Source organism: Heteronotia binoei, chromosome 19 (assembly GCF_032191835.1).
Source record: "Heteronotia binoei isolate CCM8104 ecotype False Entrance Well chromosome 19, APGP_CSIRO_Hbin_v1, whole genome shotgun sequence".
Taxonomy (NCBI): Eukaryota; Metazoa; Chordata; class Lepidosauria; order Squamata; family Gekkonidae; genus Heteronotia; species Heteronotia binoei.
The window spans coordinates 34,918,146-34,939,644 of NC_083241.1; the positions used below are offsets into that span (position 1 = coordinate 34,918,146).

Consider the following 21,499-nt stretch of genomic DNA (forward strand, 5'->3'; position numbering starts at 1 on the left):
CCACGCTACTGTGGTTGCCTTATAATGGGCACACCAGAGCCATTCGCTGAAGTCAGCACCGGTTGCTAGGAAGGGCAGGAGAAGGCGAAGGGTGAGCTGGCATGCTGTGCATTCCCTTGCTGGAAAAAATCCAGAGCATCTTCATTCTTCCCTCTTTTGTGTGGGGCCCTGTGGGCCCTCATGCTGCATTGGAGTTCCGTAAGGTTGCCAGACTTTGGGAGTGGAGCCAGGAGCGAGGGTGTGACGAAGAGCACAACGGAACTCCAAAAGGGAGTTTTGACAACTGATCTCCAGCCGGCAGAGGTCAGCTCCCCTGGAGAAAATACAGAACAAAACACGAGGGCTACGGCAGACGAGAACCACATAGTTACAAAAACGGCTGCAATAACAGTATACACTAATATACCTCCATAATCCTCATGCAGTTGTCCTGTAATTGAGTAATGCTGCATAAGCCAATCCAAAATATCATTTGTGTTGCATCAATTTCTGTTGTTCCAAAATAGAAGCACTCACAAAACATCACTCAGCAGTCCTCAGTTGTAGCTAAAAAGTCCTTATAATCCAAATGTCATGATGAGGATATTGGATTTATATTCCGCCCTATACTCTGAATCTCACAGCGGTCACAATCTTCTTTACCTCCCCCCTCCCCCACAACAGACACCAGTGAGGTGGGTGGGGCTGAGAGGGCTCTCCCAGCAGCTGCCCTTTCAAGGACAACTCTGCAAGAGCTGTGGCTAACCCAAGGCCATTCCAGCAGGTGCAAGTGGAGGAGTGGAGAATCAAACCTGGTTCTCCCAGATAAGAGTCCGCGCACTTGACCACTACACTGAACTGGCTCTCCATCTGTTGCCACTAGAGGAGACTTGCTGTCATATTATCACCAGCTGACCAGCAATCGATATAAAAACCAGTTTCAGAGTCTTTCTCGGAAGCTGATTAAGAAGTGCAGTAATATCCTCTTGAACCGTAAATCAGATCTCTGCACAAGATGGATCCTTTTAGAATGGAACGACCTGTCAACGGGCCTTGCCTTTTTTTATGTTTCTGTTCCCTTTGTGTTTTAAGCAGGGCTTTTTTTTTTGGTAGCTGGAACTCTTTTGCATATTAGGCTACGCCCCCCCTGATTTAGCCAGTCATCCTGGAGCTTACAGTAGGCCCTGTATGAAGAGCCCTGTAAGCTCCAGGAGGATTGGCTACATCAGGGGGTGTGTGGCCTAATATGCAAAAGAGTTCCTACTACCAAAAAAGCCTGCTTCACTCTGACTTTGCTCTGTCTGTTGTGACAATCACAAGTATCTGTTTCTGTACTGTGGAGGAATACGAAGATTCTGTCTCAAGGCTGCTTTATCTCATCACGGAGACACTTCACACTGCTTAACGTTTAGGGAACGAAAGGTGTCGGTGGGAACCAGTTTTGTTCTGCTTTGCGTGGGCTTTTTTGCACTGCATTTTTGGCGGGCTCCATAATGGCCCCAGCTAGGGTATAAAGTACTGGCCACCTCAAAGGTGAGCCAGTTTTGACACAGACATGTATTGCTCATGTTTCTAGCGATCAATAACGCCAGCTTTCTGATCACACTGGAAGCCTTCTTTACTTGAGGATTGTCCGGAACTGACAAAAAAATCAGCCCAGGGGTGGCCAAACTGTGACTCGGGAGCCACACGTGGCTCTTTCGCCACATATTGTGTGGCTTTTGAAGCCTCCACTGCCCTGTCATGTCAGCCAGCTTGGAGAAGGCATTTCTCTCTTAAACAGCTTCTTCAAGCCAAGCTAGTCAGTGGCTTGGAGAATGCATATAAAATTAAAGTTGCTTTCTTCCCACCTTTCTCTCCCTTCTCATCTATCTCCCTCCCTCCTTCCCTCCCTCCCCTCACCTCCCTCCCTCCCTTCCTTCCTTCCTTCCTTCCTTCCTTCCTTCCTTCCTTCCTTCCTTCCTCCCTCCCCTCAAACATCTGTCATTCATATCTTGTGGCTCTCAAACATCTAACACTTATTCTGTGTGGCTCTTACGTTAAGTAAGTTTGGCCACCCCCGCCTCAGCCTCTTCAGTTTCTTATGCGGTTCTTCTGAAGGAGACTCAGGTGTTCCATTCTAAAAGGATAAAATGTGGGTTTGTAAAGAGGCACCAGACTCCTGTTGGTTTCAGCGATGCTGCCGCACACAGGTCTTGGCTCGGGGCCTCGTCTCCATGGGGCTTTGGCATTCATCGCATCAACAGTGCATCTCGGGATGCTTATCAGCGCGTGTCTCACCGTGCTTCGGGCCACCAATGAGGCGGCTCGTGAAGCCACCCGGGAGGCGATTAGCGCCACATTTGAGTCATCGCCCGTCTGTAGTAATGAGGATTCCCTCCATCTGTCATGTGCGGTGACTCACAAACCCTCCAGGGAAGAGAGGCATCGTCTCCGCTTGCGCCTTGCGGCAGTGATATCATGGACTCCAGAGTTTTGAAGATCCAGAATTGACTTTCAGGGGTGTGGCGTGGGATGTTTTGGAGTCTCCAGTTTCCGTGGCGTTGTTCCGTCCACCTTGCCCCAGAGATGGAAAAACACAGCGCAGGTTTCTCTTGTTTTCTAACTTGAGCAGGTGCTTACGGGGGTGGAGGGGGAAAATGCGGAACGTGCTGGACCCGTGCAAGAATGCTGTATTTCCAGTTGGGGATTTCAAATGAAAGGAAGGGGGAAGAATCTGCGATTTCCTGATAACCCACCCAGACCTTATTCTTTTAATAGATGCGGTGGCTTCCTGCCCACAATGACTTACATAACTGTATATTTCAGAGAGCTGGAAAAAGTCCAGGAGAGGATAACTCAGAGGGACAAAGTAGTTGAAGCACTCTTGCGATGAGGAGAGGCCTTTTTCAGTAATCCCCAGTTGGAGGCCAGGGGATCCCCTGGTTTGGAGGCCCTCTCTCCCCCCTTCTGGGTTATCAGAAAGCAGGGGGAGGGCAGAAAATGACCTTTTGGAGCACCCCCCTTATACCTTTTGGAGACTGACCTCCATAGGGTATAATGGAAAATCGATCTGTGGGTATCTGGGACTCTGGGGGGCCCGCTTTTTTGAGATAGACGCAACAAGTTTTCTACATAGCATCTGGTGCCTCTCCTCAACCCCCTCCTTCTCCCCTGTTTCAAAAAAGATTGGACTAGAGGGTCCAATTCGATGAGCCTCCAAAGAAGGTGACCTCCTCCTCCATTATTTCCAATGGAGGGAAGGCATTTAAAAGTCATGCAACCCCTTTAAATATGATGGCCAGAACTCCTTTTGGAGTTCAGTCCATGCTTGTCACACCTTTGCTCCTGGCTCCACCCTCAAAGTCTCCAGATATTTCTTGAGTCAGACCTGGCAACTCTATTCAGTATACAGAAAAAAGTTATTTGGGGATATGGTTCCTTCCTTCCTTCCTTCCTTCACTTCCTTCCTTCCTTCCTTCCTTCCTTCCTTCCTTCCTTCCTTCCTTCCTTCCTTCCTTCCTTCCTTCCTTCCTTCCTTCCCCCCCCCTCCCATCTGATGCCATGTCTCGCAGCTCTCAAACACCTGAGACCTTATTCCATGTGGCTCTTGTATTAAGCAAGTTTGGCCACCCGTGGCTCCAGACAAATACATTTGGTGTAGTTTGGTGTAGTGGTTAAGTGTGCGGACTCTTATCTGGGAGAACAAGGTTTGATTACCCACTCCTCCACTTGCACCTGCTAGCATGGCCTTGGGTCAGCCAGAGCTCTGGCAGAGGTTGCCCTTGAAAGGGCAGCTGCTGGGAGAGCCCTCTCCAGCCCCACCCACCTCACAGGGTGTGTCTGTTGTGGGGGAGGAAGGTAAAGGAGATTGTGAGCCGCTCTGAGACTCTTCGGAGTGGAGGGTGGGATATAAATCCAATATCTTCATCTACCTCACAGGGTGTCTGTTGTGGGGGAGGAAGGGAAAGGAGATTGTGAGCCGCTCTGAGATTCTGAGTGGAGGGTGGGATATAAATCTAATATCTTCATCTACCTCACAGGGTGTCTGTTGTGGGGGAGGAAGGGAAAGGAGATCGTGAGCTGCTCTGAGACTCTTCGGAGTGGAGGGTGGAATATAAATCCAGTATCTTCATCTACCTCACAGGGTGTCTGTTGTGGGGGAGGAAGGGAAAGGAGATGGTGAGCCACTCTGAGACTCTTCGGAGTGGAGGGCGGGATATAAATCCAATATCTTCATCTACCTCACAGGGTGTCTGTTGTGGGGGAGGAAGGTAAAGGAGATTGTGAGCCGCTCTGAGACTCTTCAGAGTGGAGGGTGGGATATAAATCCAATATCATCATCTTCTGTCTTCTGGAGTGATCTGCTGTAACTCTGGGAGGATCTGCAGACCCCTCCTGAAGGTTGGCAACCTATCGATAACCTGGAGGCTGACTGTCATTCCCAAAGAACTCTCGGTCCCGCGTGGAAGTTCGTAACCCTAGTTTCAGCCTGCACCATCCTTGGTTTGCTCTCAGCTTGTAGCCCTCGGCCATCTTGTACATGAAACGGAAAGAGCTATGCTAATTATGGCTGGCCAGATTCCCAGGACCGGGAGTGGTGAGAAAATCTTGAGGAGCATTCCAGACTGAGCTGATCTCTATTGCACCGATGTTAAGCCTTCACCAGCAGCTTGAAACCTCCAAGTCTGATAGGGGATGGGTGAGGCTCTGCTTTGCACTGGAGGCTTCAGGGTGGCCAGTTTTTCAACTCAGGTGGTAAAAGGGGAAGGTTGCGGTGCTCAGAAACCGCAGACAGGGCCGTAGCCAGCAGGGGGGCACTGTAGGGCTGCCAATTCCCAGGTGGATGCAGGGGACCCCCCAGTTTGGAGGCCCTCCCCCCACAGAATTATCAGAAAGCGGGAGGGGAGGTGGAGGGAGGGAAATGTCTTCTGGGTACTCCATTATCCCCTATGGAAAATGATTCCCATAGGGTAAAATGGAGCATTTATCCGTGGGCCTCTTCAGCATAGCATCTGGTGACTCTCCTCAAAATACCAATTCCAATTCTTCGAGTCCCCAAAGAAGGCGCCCCTATCCATCATACTTCCAAATGGTGGGAAGGCGTTTGAAAGGGGTGCGGTCCCTTTCAATGTGACAGCCAGAACTCCCTTTGGAGTTCAATTGTGCTTCCCACACCCTTGCTCCTGGCTCCACCCCCAAAGTTTCCTGGCTCCACCTCCAAAGTCTCTTGGCTCCACCCCCAAAGTCCCCAGATATTTCTTGAGTCAGACTAGGCAATCCTCGGGCACTGTGGGCGCTGCCCCCTAAATAATTTACTGCATCTCCTCCCGGTATTCCCCAATCAAAGGGAAGATTGGGAAAGATTGAGGGGGGAGGTGGGGCAGATTCTATAGGGAACACTGCTGTCTGTGGGTGTCCTGCAGCTCGTTGTGCACAGATAGTGGAACTGCTGTGAAACTGGTAGGGTCGCTGCTTCTTCTGGGAAACAACGTGCGTTTCTTCAGCAACTGTCTTGGAGGCTGAAATGTAGCTGTTGAAACGCTCTGGGGCAGGGAGATGCGGGGGGTGGGGTTTGTGCAGGAATGCACAGGAGTGCAGTTCTGGCTGGCTTGACATCAGGGGGTGTGGCCTGATATGCAAATGAGCTCCTACTGGGGATCGAACCCAGGCCCTTCTGCACGGCCAGCAAGCAGCTCTGCCACTAACCCACAGCCAGCCCCTCCCATGCATCTGTTCAGAATTCTGTACGGAGATGCGTCTTTCGAGCGATTCACTGCTTGAGCTCTGCTATTAAAAAGCCCCACTTGGCTTCAAAAACATAGCTGGCCCAGTTGGTCCGTGAACGATGCTTGAGGGGCCAAGTTTCCTTGCCATCAAAACAGAATCGGAGCCTGTTCCACATTGGAGTTCCCGTTTGGGGTCAGGAATCCTGGCTCTTTAAAGGAAGTGTCATGTTTTCTTCCTCCTTCCCTTTTAAGAACATAAGAACATAGGAGAAGCCATGTTGGATCAGGCCAGTGGCCTATCCAATCCAACACTCTGTCACACAGTGACCAAAAAACCCCCAAGTGACATCAGGAGGTCCATCAGTGGGACCAGGACACTAGAAGCCCTCCCACTGTGCCCCCCCCCCCCCCCAGCACCAAGAATACAGAACATCACTTGCCCCAGACAAAGAATTTCAACAATACGCTGTGGCTAATAGCCACTGATGGACCTCTGCTCCAGATGTTTCTCCAATCCCGTCTTGAAGCAGGCTATGCTTGTAGCCTCCACCACCTCCTGTGGCTGTGAATTCCATGTCTTCATCACTCTTTGAGTGGAGAAGGACTTCCTTTTATCTGTTCTAACTCGACTGCTTAGCAATTTCGTTGAGTGCCCAAATATTTTCAAAGTTGGCGCTTGACTTGGAGAAAACACTCGGGTTAATCATCAAGGTTTTGATCCAGTGCTTGGAATGACTTGGGCCCCTCCTTAACAGCCCGTGTCTTTTCTCCTGTTTACCCATGACGATTGCCTGGTGTGCAGAGAGCGTGGCGGTTTGGAGCACATGAGATTGCATTCTTCTGTGTCAGGCCAGCAGAACAGACAGGCTGAGTTTTATTGGCATATCATACGCCAGGCTTTAATGTTTGTTTCAGAGCCGTGCCCAGATATTCAGCATGCGAGCATGTCTGTAAAGCAGTCTTTCCAAAAGGTGTGGGCGTACGTCACACTTTTTGGCAACAAAATCTTCATTAGTCTAAGCACAGCAGCAGTGCGGAAGTCCCGTTAATTGTCACTTATGACAGTTTCTGTGCACAGAATGTATTTCTTTAAATTTTTGCTAAACTTCAAATCAAAACAACCCTATACATACACAATATGCAATTATTCTAACAAACAGTATACTATGTCCTTAGAGGTATAGAAATTTTACCAAGAAATGCAGCGTATGAAAGTAGTAGAAGAAGAAGATGAAGATATTGGATTTATATCCCGCCCTCCACTCCGAAGAGTCTCAGAGCGGCTCACAATCTCCTTTCCCTTCCTCCCCCACAACAGACACCCTGTGAGGTAGATGAAGATATTGGATTTATATCCGCCCTCCACTCCGAAGAGTCTCAGAGCGGCTCACAATCTCCTTTCCCTTCCTCCCCCACAACAGACACCCTGTGAGGTAGATGAACATATTGGATTTATATCCGCCCTCCACTCCGAAGAGTCTCAGAGCGGCGCACAATCTCCTTTCCCTTCCTCCCCCACAACAGACACCCTGTGAGGTAGATGAAGATATTGGATTTGATATCCCGCCCTCCACTCCGAAGAGTCTCAGAGCGGCGCACAATCTCCTTTCCCTTCCTCCCCCCACAACAGACACCCTGTGAGGTAGATGAAGATATTGGATTTATATCCCGCCCTCCACTCCGAAGAGTCTCAGAGCGGTCTCCACAATCTCCTTTACCTTCCTCCCCCACAACAGACACCACTGTGAGGTAGATGAAGATATTGGATTTATATCCCGCCCTCCACTCGAAGAGTCTCAGAGCGGCGCACAATCTCCTTTCCCTTCCTCCCCCACAACAGACACCCTGTGAGGTGGGTGGGGCTGGAGAGGGCTCTCACAGCAGCCGCCCTTTCAAGGACAACCTCTGCCAGAGCTATGGCTGACCCGAGGCCATTCCAGCAGGTGCAAGTGGAGGAGTGGGGAATCAAACCCGGTTCTCCCATATAAGAGTCCGCACACTTAACCACGACACCAAACTGGCTCTCCAGTTGAATAGTATGATTTTTTTCTAATGTTATGACTGCTTAAACTTAAAACTGTAAGTGAATTAACTAGAAGCAAAGAAGTAGCGACTTTACATCAGTTGCTATATATAAACTTCCTTTGCATCAGTTGCTACTTCTTTGTCTGTACTTAAGTCCACTTACAGTTTTAAGTTTAAGCAGTCATAACATTAGAAATAAATCATACGCTGCATTTCTTGGCAAAAAAATTTCTCTCCAGACAAATATGAGACCACTGGATACCATTGTTCAAAAAAAAACCCCCTACTACTACAACTACTACTACATTGTTCAACTACCTTGTTTTCATATGTTTTTGGTGGCAAGTTCAGGTTACTCTAGGCTAGTTTCGTTCGAATAAAGGATTCCCAGAGTTTTTCTTTCCAGGATTGTACCACAGGTAAGTTTTTGTCCTTCCATCGTATGGCTACCACTGACTTTGCGAAGGGTGTGCATAGAATGTAGGAGAACTGCTTTGGAGAATGAATGATCCAGCGTTGAATGTCCCCTTCTTTTGCATTTTTATAGGAGGGAAGCGATTCCCCTTTACCACCAAAGAACAACATGTGACGCTATACCATGAAAACGGGGCCTCTTCTGTTTTTGTGGGTGCAGTGAACAAGCTTTACTACTACGATTTTGAAACCTCCAAAAGCTACGTGGTAAGGGAAATTGGGGGCGGGGGGGACAGAATTCAGCCATCTAAATTCTGAGCTCAAAATAGCATTGCAATGTGTGCATTTGTTCAGCATCGTGCGGAAGACCACCAGCTGGGTGACCTTGGGTCGGCCACAGTTCTCCCCAAGCTGTTCTCTTAAGAGCAATTCTCTCAGCGCTCTCTCAGCCCTACTTCACGGGGTGTCCGTTTGGGGAAGGAGAAGGGAAAGGAGATTGTAAGCTGCTCTACGACTCTTGAGTGAAGGGCAGGGTATTAATCCAATCTCCGTCTCCTCGTCTTCGTCATCTTCTTTGTCTTCATTGTCGTCTTCTTTGTCGTCGTCTTCCTCTTCTTCCTCCTCCCCTGGTGTCTGCAGCTGAAGGGAAGCAGGGATTGGCAGAAAACCTTTCTCTCCTTTAGAGCAGCTGCCAGTCACAGTAGTCCGGGAATGTCCAAACGTCCTTAACACAAGAGCCTCATAGAATAGATGTCAGATGTTGGAGAGCCCCAAGACATGAATGTCAAATGTTTGAGGAAAGGAGGGGGGAAGGAAGAAGAAGAAGATATTGGATTTATATCCCGCCCTCCACTCTGAATCTCTGAGTCTCAGAGCGGCTCACAATCTCCTTTCCCTTCCTCCCCCACAACAGACACCCTGTGAGGTAGAAGAAGATATTGGATTTATATCCCGCCCTCCACTCCGAAGAGTCTCAGAGCGGCTCACAATCTCCTTTACCTTCCTCTTCCCACAACAGACACCCTGTGAGGTAGATGAAGATATTGGATTTATATCCCGCCCTCCACTCCGAAGAGTCTCAGAGCGGCTCACAATCTCCTTTCCCTTCCTCCCCCACAACAGACACCCTGTGAGGTAGATGAAGATATTGGATTTATATCCCGCCCTCCACTCCGAAGAGTCTCAGAGCAGCTCACAATTTCCTTTCCCTTCCTCCCCCACAACAGACACCCTGTTAGGTGGGAGGGGCTGAGAGGACTGTCACAGCAGCTGCCCTTTCAAGGACAACCTCTGCCAGAGCTATGGCTGACCCAAGGCCATTCCAGCAGCTGTGATTGGAGGAATGGGGAATCAAACCCGGTTCTCCCAGATAAGAGTCTGCTCGCTTCACCACTACTCCAAACTGGCTTTCAGAAGGGATTGGATTTATACCCTCGGCCTTCTCTCTGAATCAGAGACTCAGAGCAGCTTACAATCTTCTTCATCTTCTCCCTTCACATCCTGTGAGGTGGGTGGGGGCTGAGAGGGCTCTCCCAGCAGCTGCCCTATCAAGGACAACCTCTGCCGGAGCTATGGCTAACCCAAGGCCATTCCAGCAGCTGCAAGTGGAGGAGTGGGGAATCAAACCGGTTCTCCCAGATAAGAGTCTGCTCACTTCACCACTGCTCCAAACTGGCTCTCAGAAGAAGGAATTGGATTTATACCCTCGGCCTTCTCTCTGAATCAGAGCCTCAGAGTGGCTTACAATCTCCTTCATCTTCTCCCCCCACAACAGACACCCTGTGAGGCGGGTGAGGCTGAGAGGGCTCTCACAGCAGCTGCCCTTTCAAGGACAACGTCTGCCAGAGCTCTGAGGAGTGGGGAATCAAACCCGGTTCTCCCAGATAAGAGCCCGCACACTTAATCACTACACCAAACTGGAAGGAAGGAAGGAAGGAAAATAGATGGGAAGAGGGAGGTGGAAAGAAAAAACAACTTTAACTTTAAATGCATTCTCCAGGCTGCCAGCTGGCTTGACTTGGAGAAAGGATTTAAAGCGACAAATGCCTTCCTCCAAGTCAGCTGATGGGGGCTTTGAGAGCCACACAATATGCGTGAAGGAGCCACATGTGGTTCCCGAGCTGCAGTTCGGCCACCCCCGCTTTAGACAATAGCAAACTGGAACTTTCCATCTATGGCAATTGTTGCCAGGTCCCCCTTGGCGTCAGGTGAAGGATGAGCTACCAGATACAGGTTAGGAAACTCCAGGAGATGTGGGAATTGACCTTGTGGAGGACAAGGGCCTCAGTGGGGGACAGTGTCACAGGTTCCACCCTCCAAAGCAACCCTTTTTCTTCAGGGGAACTGGTCTTTGTAGTGTGGAGATGAGCTGTTGGCATCCTGGCTGTTCATGAGCGAGGCTGGATGGACAAACCCAAGGGTGGAATTCTAGCAGGAGCTCCTTTGGCTATTAGGCCACACCCCCCTGATGTAGCCAATCCCCCAAGAGCTTACAAAAAAGAGCCTTGTAAGCTCTTGGAGGATTGGCTACATCAGGGGTGTGTGGCCTAATAGGCAAAGGAGCTCCTGCTAGAATTCCACCCTTGGGTGTGTCTATCCAGCCTCGCTCATGTAGCCAATCCCCCAAGAGCTTACAAAAAAGAGCCTTGGAGGATTGGCTACATCAGGGATGTGTGGTCTAATAGGCAAAGGAGCTCTGCTAGAATTTCACCCCTGGACACACCAGCCTTTTGTTTCGTCCCCCAACATCTGGTCATCCATTTGTTGCTAAACGTACTATGGCCTGGCTTGAAGCCGGTGAAACACTTTCCAAGTTCCCCATCGAATCACTTTAGTGTCTATTTGTGCAGAAGTAATTCTCTGAATCTTGTGGCCCTGAGATATGTAATCTAAAACTTGACCGGTGTACATTTTGTTTCCCTTTTAAATTTGCCTTCAATAAATAAAACTACACAATATATCACAGTGGGTCTCTTGGTAATTCTGAGTGAACCATTTTCTCCACTGGAGTTCCTCCACATCTTAAACCCCCATTATACCATCTCCAGGTTCAGAGGTGGTAAACATCCGCATGCCATTTAGGGTTGCCAGTCTCCAAGTGGCGGCTGGAGATCTCCTGGGGTTACAACTGAGCTCCAGATGACAGAGATCAGTTCCCCTGGAGAAAGTGGCTGCTTTGGAAGTAGGGTTGCCAATCCCCAGGTGGGAGCAGGGGATCCCTCAGTTTGGAGGCCTCCCCCTGCTTCAGGGTTATCAGAAACTGGGGGGAGGGGAGGGAAATGTCTGCCGGGCACTCCATTATTCCCTATAGAGACTAATTCCCATAGGGTATAATGAAGACACAAGCTGTGGGTATCTGGGGCTCCTTGGGGGCTGTTTTTTGACGTAGAGGAACCAAATTTGCAGCACAGCATCCAGTGCCTCTCCTCAAAACACCTTCCAAGTTTCAAAAGGATTGGACCAGGGGGATCCAATTCTGTGAGCCCCAAAAGAAGGTGCCCCTATCCTTCATAATTCCTAATGGAGGGAAGGCATTTAAAAGGTGTGCAGTCCCTTTAAATGAGATGGCCAGAACTCCCTTTGGAGTTCGATTACGCTTGTCACAACCTTGCTCCTGGCTCCAATCTTAATGTCTCCTGACTCCGCCCACCAAAATCCCCAGATAGTCCTTGAATTGGACCAAGCAACCATATTTGGAAGGTGGACTTTATGGCATTATACAGTATACGCCGCTGGGATCCCTTGTCTCCCCAAACCCTGCCCTTCTTGGATTCTGCCCCCTTCCCAAATTTCCAGGAATTTTGCAATCAGCGGATATAGATAGACATCAGATTTACAGTATGGTTCTTTTCTCTCTCTCTTTCAGGAACCTTTTGAAGTAACACACTCCAAATGTAGTAATCCGGTAAGTTTGGAATAATAGCTTGAGTCATTCCTCTACGGGGTGGGGGCGAGGACTTGATTCCTTCTAGAACCAGGGACCCTAAAACTTTTGGAGCCCATGGGCGCCTTTGGAACTCTGACTCAGCATGATGGGCGCAGTCACAAAATGGCCGCCTTGAAATGACTAAGCCAGCCACTAAATGACAACGGTGACCAAAGCAAATCTTCACAGCCAATGAAATCGCCAGTGGCTAATCAGAAGCCTTGTTGGGCAAAAGCCCCGCCTGGTCTGCCCACTTCCTCAGAACCAGACCTCACGTTGGGCAGGAGCTCACAGGAGCAGAGCTCTGGAACCTCTAAATTTTATTGTGCTCTTTCTTTCTTAAACTCCCCCCCCCCCCGCCAAATACTTGCTTCTGGGCTCCATTGTTCAAACCCCATGTAAGAATTTTGCTGGTTTGACAAACTTTCTAATATTTTCCTTCACCAAAAGTGGGGAAATAGCCAGAATGTATAAAGCAGGCAGATGGAAATCTTCCTCATGACACTGTGGCCACAGAGGAGAAAGTGATTGAACAAGTATGAGGGGAGTAAGGTTTTATTAGGACAGTTATAATTTAAGAAGCATGTTAAGGTAGATGCTGAGCTGATAGAATTTACACCTTCCGGTGCTGTGCGGCCTATGCAAATGAGTTGTGCTAATGAGTTCTGGCGCCGCTTTTTCTACCAAATGACCCCTGCTCAGAAGACTTGGCCGGGACCAAGGAAAGTGTCAGCTGCGGTGTTTGCAGGCACCGTGCCAACCTGTTGGCATTTTGATGAGGCATCTTGCAAGAGACTTTTGAACTGTATCTCTCCCTGGCAGGACGTTCAACGCTTCCTTCTGCTGTTCTTGAAGGAAAGTGTAAGAAAATTCCATTTGCTCAGAGACTTTGCCAGTGTGAGTTGCAAGAAATAGAAACAATGGAAACACGTGTTTCTAAGATGCCCTTGGTATAGTTTAGCCTGTGCTAAATATATTCTCCCTCAGGTTAAGGCTAAGCCAGGGCTAACAGAGTCTGCTCAGGTAATCTGTCTCCTCTCAGATGCCAATCAGAATATCACAAAACAGGTGGCTGAGTTTTGTAATGCTTGTCTCTGTATTAGAAAGGTACATATCTCTTGATTTTATTGATACTTTTATTAATTTTGCTGTTCTGTTTTAACCATGGATAATTTTGCCGTTCAGCGTTTAAATTTGTTTAATTATTAGTCATCTTGTTGACTTGGTGCCGTATAAATAAACTGACTGACTATCCGAGCCCTCTTTGAAGCTAGCTAATGTTTATTATTATAGCTGTCCTAAGCCCAGTCGTTCGGAAAGAACATACCAATACACAAGGTCTGAAGATTTCAAAATACTTTTAAAAAATTAAAAATAAGTTTAAAGTTTCATCTAATATCTAGTTACCGTAATCGCCAGTTATCTAACTACCATGCCATTTCCATAAACCTGAGATTTGCCATTCGGGATCTGGCTACTCGGTTGGTAATCTTGGGGTATCTATCAGATAGAAGAAGCTCAAGTGTAGCTCTTTCTGGAAGGCCCTTTGAAGCCAGCAAATGATCCTTCCTTCCCACGCTGTGGGAGACTCTGGCTACCTCCTGAATCCCGGACTTTGTGCGATTAGCAGCTGGGTTTCAGGCCAAATTTGGGTCACTTGGCTGGGGCTGGGCCTCGCAAGGTCAGCCGCCAGACTCAGCAGTCCTTAGAACCAGAGGATCCAGCATTGTTGTGGGTGGGAATTTCTTTTCCCTTATCTTCATCTTCCTTTATTTTTTTTCCCAGTCACACGCTCAAAACTATCTCACGCTCGTGGCGAACTTCAAGGGGAAGCTGTTGGTCTGTGGGAGTAACGCCTGTTCTCCGACCTGTTGGTATTGGGTACGTAACGGAACTTTGTTTTTCAGCTACCAAACAATGGTTCTTGCAGATATGGACGGAACTTTGTTTTTCAGCTACCAAACAATGGTTCTTGCAGATATGGACGCTTCTTATGTGTGGTCTCCATCCTAGAAGGTGGGAGCCCTGCACCTGCCTCTCTCTTCCTTTTTGAGGCGGTCCAAGATCAGGAAAGAATAAGGCCTTCGAGAATACACAGCTCCTGTTGAAAAACCTGACTGAGGAAGAATTAAATAGTTGCTGCCCTTTAAGGACTAATGACATCTTGTTCACCAGGGCTTTTTTTGTAGCAGGAACTCCTTTGCGTATTAGGCCACGCACCCCTGATGTAGCTCCTGGAGCTTACAACGGTAGAGCATCTGCTTGGCATGCAGAAGGTCCCAGGCTTAATCTCCGGGACCTCCAGTCAAAAGGATCAGGCAATAGGAAAGACCTTGACCTGAGACTTTGGCTCAGTGGTAAGAGCATCTGCTTGGCATGCAGAAGGTCCCAGGTCCCAATCCTCAGCAACTCCAGTTAAAGGGACTAGGAATAAGGTGATGGGAAAGATCTTGTCCTGAGACTCTGGCTCAGTGGCAGAACATCCGCTTGGCATGCAGAATGTTCCAGTTCAATCCCTGGCATCTCCAGTTAAAAGGGCCAGGTAGCAGGTGATGTGAAGGACCTATGACAGGCCCTGGAGAGCTGCTGCCAGTTGGAGCAGGCGATATTGACTTGGACAGGCCAAGGGGCCGACTCAGTATAAGAAGAAGAAGAATTGCAGATTTATACCCCACCCTTCTCTCTGAATCAAAGCAGCTTACAATCTCCTTTATCTTCTTCCCCCACAACAGATACCCTGTGAGGTAGGTGAGGCTGAGAGAGCTCTCCCAGAAGCTGCCCTTTCAAGGACAGCTCTGAGAGAGCTATGGCTGACCCAAGGCCATTCCAGCAGCTGCAAGTGGAGGAGTGGAGAATCAAACCCAGTTCTCCCAGATAAGAGTCCCCACACTTAACCACTACACCAAACTGGCTCTCTATAAGGTAGCTAAGATGTCCTGAAGTGCAGAGGGAGGCTCGGGTGCGAGAAGAAAGACATTGCCAAGTTGACATGCGATCATTGTGTTTGCTTTTCGAAGACCATGTGGAATGTTCCCTGGATGTAACTTCTCATCAGCCCTGCCTTTTTTGTCTCCCTGCAGGTAGACGGGAAGAAAGAGCCGGGAATTAAAGCTTTGGGGCTGGCCCCCTTTTACCTGGAACAAAATTCGTTTGTCCTGTTTTATGGTACGCCTGTGAACTTCGGAGATGTTGATCTCCAGTAATGCTCGAGCTGGTTTGGTGTAGTGGTTAAGTGTGTGGACTCTTATCTGGGAGAACCGGGTTTGATTCCCCACTCCTCCACTTGCACCTGCTAGCATGGCCTTGGGTCAGCCATGGCTCTGGCAGAGGTTGTCCTTGAAAGGGCAGCTGCTGTGAGAGCCCTCTCCAGCCCCACCCACCTCACAGGGTGTCTGTTGTGGGGGAGGAAGGTAAAGGAGATTGTGAGCCGCTCTGAGACTCTTTGGAGTGGAGGGCGGGATATAAATCCAATATCTTCATCTACCTCACAGGGTGTCTGTTGTGGGGGGGAGAGGTAAAAGAGATTGTGAGCTGCTCTGAGACTCTTAGGAGTGGAGGGTAGGATATAAATCCAATATTTTCATCTACCTCACAGGGTGTCTGTTGTGGGGGAGGAAGGTAAAGGAGATTGTGAGCCGTTCTGAGACTCTTCGGAGTGGAGGGCGGGATATAAATCCAATATCTTCATCTACCTCACAGGATGTCCGTTGTGGGGGAGGAAGGTAAAGGAGATTGTGAGCCGCTCTGAGACTCTTCAGAGTGGAGGGCAGGATATAAATCCAATATCTTCTTCTTCAGACATCTTTGCTAGAGTTTTTGCCACTCCTCCTGCCAACTGTCTGTTGGATAGGACCACTTTTGCTGTTATTATTTTTTTTTTTTGTGGGGGGGGGGGTGCCGTACCCCTGTGAAATGGTATGCGTCCAGCATCCTTAGCACATCTTTCTTTTATTTATGCCCCCTGGAGAATTACATGAGGTTACTACTTTACACAGGGAGTGATGGAAATGTGGGATCAGCTGCCAGAGGATATAGTGACGGCCACAGGAACAAGCAGCTTTCAAGGGGGATTAGACAGATTCATGGAGGAGAAGTCTAGCAATAAATACTCGCCCTGGTGACTGAGGGGAGCCTCCTTGTTCAGAGGAACTAATCCTGTGAATCCCAGAGCCAGGAGGTGACATCAGGGGAAGGCTTGGTCTTTTATGCCCTGTTGTTGGCCCTCCAGAGGAGCTGGTTGGCCACTGTGTTAGACAGGATGCTGGATTGGATGGACCACTGGTTTGACCCAGCAGGGCTCTACCTATGTTCTTATGAAGGCCTGCGCCTCTATGTCCTGTCGGTGGCCCTCCATGAGAGCTGCTTGGCTACTGTGTGTGACAGGATGCTGGACTAGATGGACCACTGGTTTGATCTAGCAGGGCTCTTCTTACGCTCTTATGAAGACCTCGGCCTCTATGCTCTGTGGTTGTCCAGCCAAAAGAAACTGATTGGCCACTGCATGAGGACGCTGGACTGGATGGGCCATTGGTCTAGTCGAGCAGGGCTCTTTTGTTATGAAGGCCTGGACCTCTCTGCCCTGTTGTTGGCCCTCCAGAGGAGCTGGTTGGCCACTGTGTGAGACAGGAGGCTGGATTGGATGGACCACTGGTTTGACCCAGCAGGGCTCTACCTATGTTCTTATGAAGGCCTGCGCCTCTATGTCCTGTCGGTGGCCCTCCATGAGAGCTGCTTGGCTACTGTGTGTGACAGGATGCTGGACTAGATGGACCACTGGTTTGATCTAGCAGGGCTCTTCTTACGCTCTTATGAAGACCTCGGCCTCTATGCTCTGTGGTTGTCCAGCCAAAAGAAACTGATTGGCCACTGCATGAGGACGCTGGACTGGATGGGCCATTGGTCTAGTCGAGCAGGGCTCTTTTGTTATGAAGGCCTGGACCTCTCTGCCCTGTTGTTGGCCCTCCAGAGGAGCTGGTTGGCCACTGTGTGAGACAGGAGGCTGGACTAGATGGGCCCCTGGTCTGACCCAGCAGGGCTCTATCTATGTTCTTATGAAGGCCTGCGCCTCTATGTCCTGTTGTTGGCCCTCCACGAGAACTGCTTGGCTACTGTGTGAGGCAGGATGCTGGAACAGATGGACCATTGGGCTGATCCGGCAGGGCTCTTCTGATGTTCTTGTGAAGGCTTCAGCCTCTATGCCTTGTTGTTGACTGTCCAGAGGAATTGGTTGGCTATTGTGTGAGACAAGATGCTGGACTAGAGGGACTGTTGGTCTGATCCAGCAGGGCTATTGTTACGTTTTTATGAAGGCCTCGGCCTCTCTGCCCTTCTGTTGGCCCTCCAGAAGAACTGGTTGGCCACTGTGTGAGACAGGATGCTGAACTAGATGGACAGGGTCAGCCCTGGTTAGTATTCAGATGGGAGAATGCCAAGGAAGTCCAGGGTCACGACTCAGAGGTAGGCAACAGCAAGCCACCTCTGCATGTCTCTTGCCTTGAAAATTCTACTGGGTCACCAGGGGTGGAATTCTAGCAGGAGCTCCTTTGCATATTAGGCCACACTCCCCTGATGTAGCCAATTCTCCAAGGGCTTACAGGGCTCTTTTTTGTAAGCTCCAGGAGGATTGGCTACATCAGGGGTGTGTGGCCTAATATGCAAAGGTGCTCCTGCCAGAATTCCACGCCTGAGGATCACCATAAATTGACTTCCCCCACCTAAATCATGCTCTCTTCCCTTGTAGAAGACAACATCTACTCAGCCATCAGTAAGAACGGGGAGAACCTGATTCGTTTTCGCCGAGTGAGAGGGCCATGGGATCTTTTTTCTTCGGATAAGCTGTGGAGCAGTGAGTATGGCCCGTCCTGTTTGGGGTGGACTTCCCTTTTTTCCCTTAACTCTTCTTCTCCCCCCCACCCAGCACAAACACACACGGGCGAAAGAGTGCTTAGAAGTGTCTAGAGCTCATTACTTCTCAAAGGTAGAGGTAAAGGTAGTCCCCTATGAAAGCACTGGGTCGTTATCAACCCATGGACATATGGATGTATGAAGCTGCCTTATACTGAATCAGACCCTCGGTCCATCAAAGTCAGTATTGTCTACTCAGACTGGCAGCAGCTCTCCAGGGTCTCAAGCTGAGGTTTTTCACACCTATTTGCCTGGATCCTTTTTTGGAGATGCCAGGGATTGAACCTGGGACCTTCTGCTTCCCAAGCAGATGCTCTACCACTGAGCCACCGTCCCTCCCCATGGGGTGACATCACATCAGAATGTTTTCTTGGCAGACTTTTACAGGGGGTTTGCCTCCTGATGGCCCCTCGGGTTTGGCCACTGTGTGACACAGAGTGTTAGATTGAGTGGACCATTGGCCTGACCCAACATGGCCTCTCTTACGTTCTTCCGGGGTTGTGGCCTTATGGGCAAACGTTCACATTGAGGGTCATTCAGGGTTTGCAGTACCTTAGATGCAGAGAGCTTCATTTTGCCCCCCACTTTAAGGTCCAAACGACCCCAATTAACCCCTTAGTGGACTTCATGATCTAAAAGAAAGTCACCCGCTAGGCTCCCTGACTGACATTCTAGTTGCAGGAAAGTACTTAATGCGAGTCAAGTGTTTGCTAACTTACAGGGTTATTAAAAAAAAAATTCCATGGGGCAAGGAAACAATAGGGGGTCAAGCGTGAACAGAGAAGCTACTGGGAAGCGAAGGATTAAATTGACTCCGCTAAAGACATCTGAGACATCCTAGGAGGCGGGAGGGAGGGAGGGAGGGAAAGAGATCACCGCTCTTTGTCATGTGGCTTTCCACTCAAGTAAGCTGTGTCATGGGGTTTGGAACATCTTGCGATGGAAGAGATTTTGAGGATTGCACTTTAGTGTGCGTGCCGTGATCCATGGAGCAAAAAATCAGCCAGTTTATAAATAGCCCATTCTGAGCTGCTTGCTGCAGAGAGCAAAACAGGTGTGTTCTAGCTAATGTGCGTAACGGAAGGAGGATTCTCTCCCACCCTGGGGAGCCTGTGATAATAAGCCTTGGGTGACGGGAAGTTCTGCTCGCTACCTCTCTGTGGGAGGCCTTCTCTCTACAGAATGGGAGGAAACAGGTGGTGGGTGGCACTTTTTCAGGTTTTTTCCTCCGCTGGGACACTGTTGGTTTTTTGACAAGCCTTTATTGGCATGTATAGGTGAAAAAAAGGAAAGGTCCCCTGTGCAAGCACCAGTCGGTTGCTTTCACAGCGTTTTCATGGCAGACTTTTTACGGGGCGGTTTGCCATTGCCTTCCCCAGTCCTCTACACTTTCCCCCAGCAAGCTGGGTACTCATTTGACCGATCTCGGAAGTATGGAAGGCTGAGTCAACCTGGAGCCGGCTACCTGAACCCAGCTTCCGCTGGAATCGAACTCAGGTCGTGAGCAGAGGGCTCCGACTGCAGTACTGCAGCTTTACCACGCTGCGCCACGGGGCTCTTATTGGCATGTATAGACAAATACAATAGAAGGTTGGCCAAATTACAGATTAGCAGAGTACAGTGTCCATACAAAGTAAGATTAGAAGTATGAGATAAAAAACAGAAATAACAACATAATGCCTAATACCTAGTATTACTTATCAGAACGTGCAACACTGTGAAAAAACTTTGTTGGGCAGCAAAGAAAGGAGGGTTTTTTTTGGTACCCTGCTCATTGGCTTCCCTAGAAGCATCAGGTTGGTGACTGTGAATAAGAGGATGTTAGATTAGGCAGTTTCCTGTATCTTTCTCTTACTGGCAGCGTACAGGATACAGATGTGTTCTTTCCTTGCCCAGAATCTTCTAGTTGCCTGGAATGAATGCAGAATTCACTCATGCACCTATATTCAGGCTATATACAACAATGAGATCACATTATATAAATCAAAAATGACAGAAAAAACGCTGTGATGTGTACATACAAATTCAGTAAAAGAATTCACATCAAAATTTCAATTTAGTGTTAATTAGCTTTGCCACACGTTCTGTACAAAATATCCACACTAGACATCGAACGTCTACAAAACAATTAACTTGGACCATATGCCAACGACATTGAATCTGGGAATCTTATGCATGTTTAGAAAACTAACAAATGATTCGTGGATCCCATTAGGAAATGTTTATTTGGAGATTAGTGCCAAACTCCAGTTGGGTGTAGTGGTTAAGTGTGTGGACTCTTATCTGGGAGAACCAAGTTTGATTCCCCACTCCTCCACTTGCACCTGCTAGCATGGCCTTGGGTCAGCCATAGCTCTGGTAGAGGTTGTCCTTGAAAGGGCAGCTGCTGTGAGAGTCCTCTCAGCCCCACCCACCTCACAGGGTGTCTGTTGTGGGGGAGGAAGGTAAAGGAGATTGTGAGCCGCTCTGAGACTCTTGAGTGGAGGGCGGAATATAAATCCAATGTCGTCTTCTTCTTCAAACTGTTATAATGTTCTGTAGCTAGCTTTTAATTGTTTTTTTTGGTGGTTTTTATATATGTTGTACATCACCCAGAACCCTGGGGTAACAGGGATTGGGTGATGATGAGGATGACAATAATTGCTTTTTATTTTTGTAGCAAGGGCTCCTTTGTATATTAGGCCACACACCCCTAATGTAGCCAATCCTCCAAGAGCTTACGGGCTCTTAGTACAGGGTCCAGAGATAGAATTCTAACAGGGGCTCCTTTGTATATTAGGCCACACACCCCTGATGGAGCCAACCCTCCAAGAGCTTACAGGGCTCTTAGTACAGGGTCCAGAGATAGAATTCTAACAGGGGCTCCTTTGCATATTAGGCCACACACCCCTAATGGAGCCAACCCTCCAAGAGCTTACGGGCTCTTAGTACAGGGTCCAGATATAGAATTCTAACAGGGGCTCCTTTGCATATTAGGCCACACACGCCTAATGGAGCCAACCTCCAAGAGCTTACAGGGCTCTTACTACAGGGTCCAGAGATAGAATTCTAACAGGGGCTCCTTTGCATATTAGGCCACACACGCCTAATGGAGCCAACCTCCAAGAGCTTACAGGGCTCTTAGTACAGGGTCCAGAGATAGAATTCTAACAGGGGCTCCTTTGCATATTAGGCCACACACGCCTAATGGAGCCAACCTCCAAGAGCTTACAGGGCTCTTAGTACAGGGTCCAGAGATAGAATTCTAGCAGGGGCTCCTTTGCATATTAGGCCACACACCCCTAATGTAGCCAGTCCTCCAAGAGCTTACAGGGCTCTTCGTACAGGGCCTACTATAAGCTCCAGGAGGATTGGCTACAGCAGGGAGGGCGTGGCCTAATATGCAAAGGGGCTCCTGCTACAAAAAAAGCCCTGAGATGATGATAGTGGAAGTAGTAGTAGTTGTAGCAGGGATGGATTAAACCCTGTGGAGCCCCTTAGACAGTCAAAATCTTGGGGGGCCCCGTTGCAACTCATCTCAGAGTGGGAGCATGTGCCCTGCCAC

General features: G+C 48.9%; 1 protein-coding gene across 1 annotated transcript in view; it reads left to right on the forward strand.

Annotated features, from left to right (window-relative positions):
• Positions 1–21,499, forward strand: part of SEMA7A (semaphorin 7A (John Milton Hagen blood group)) — a 75,282-nt gene that overhangs the window by 34,274 nt on the left and 19,509 nt on the right. Inside the window, exons 2-6 of the mRNA XM_060259989.1 lie at positions 8,260–8,393; positions 11,992–12,030; positions 13,837–13,932; positions 15,132–15,216; positions 17,792–17,896. Coding sequence (XP_060115972.1) covers positions 8,260–8,393; positions 11,992–12,030; positions 13,837–13,932; positions 15,132–15,216; positions 17,792–17,896 — 459 coding nt within the window. The remainder of the gene's footprint in view (positions 1–8,259; positions 8,394–11,991; positions 12,031–13,836; positions 13,933–15,131; positions 15,217–17,791; positions 17,897–21,499) is intronic.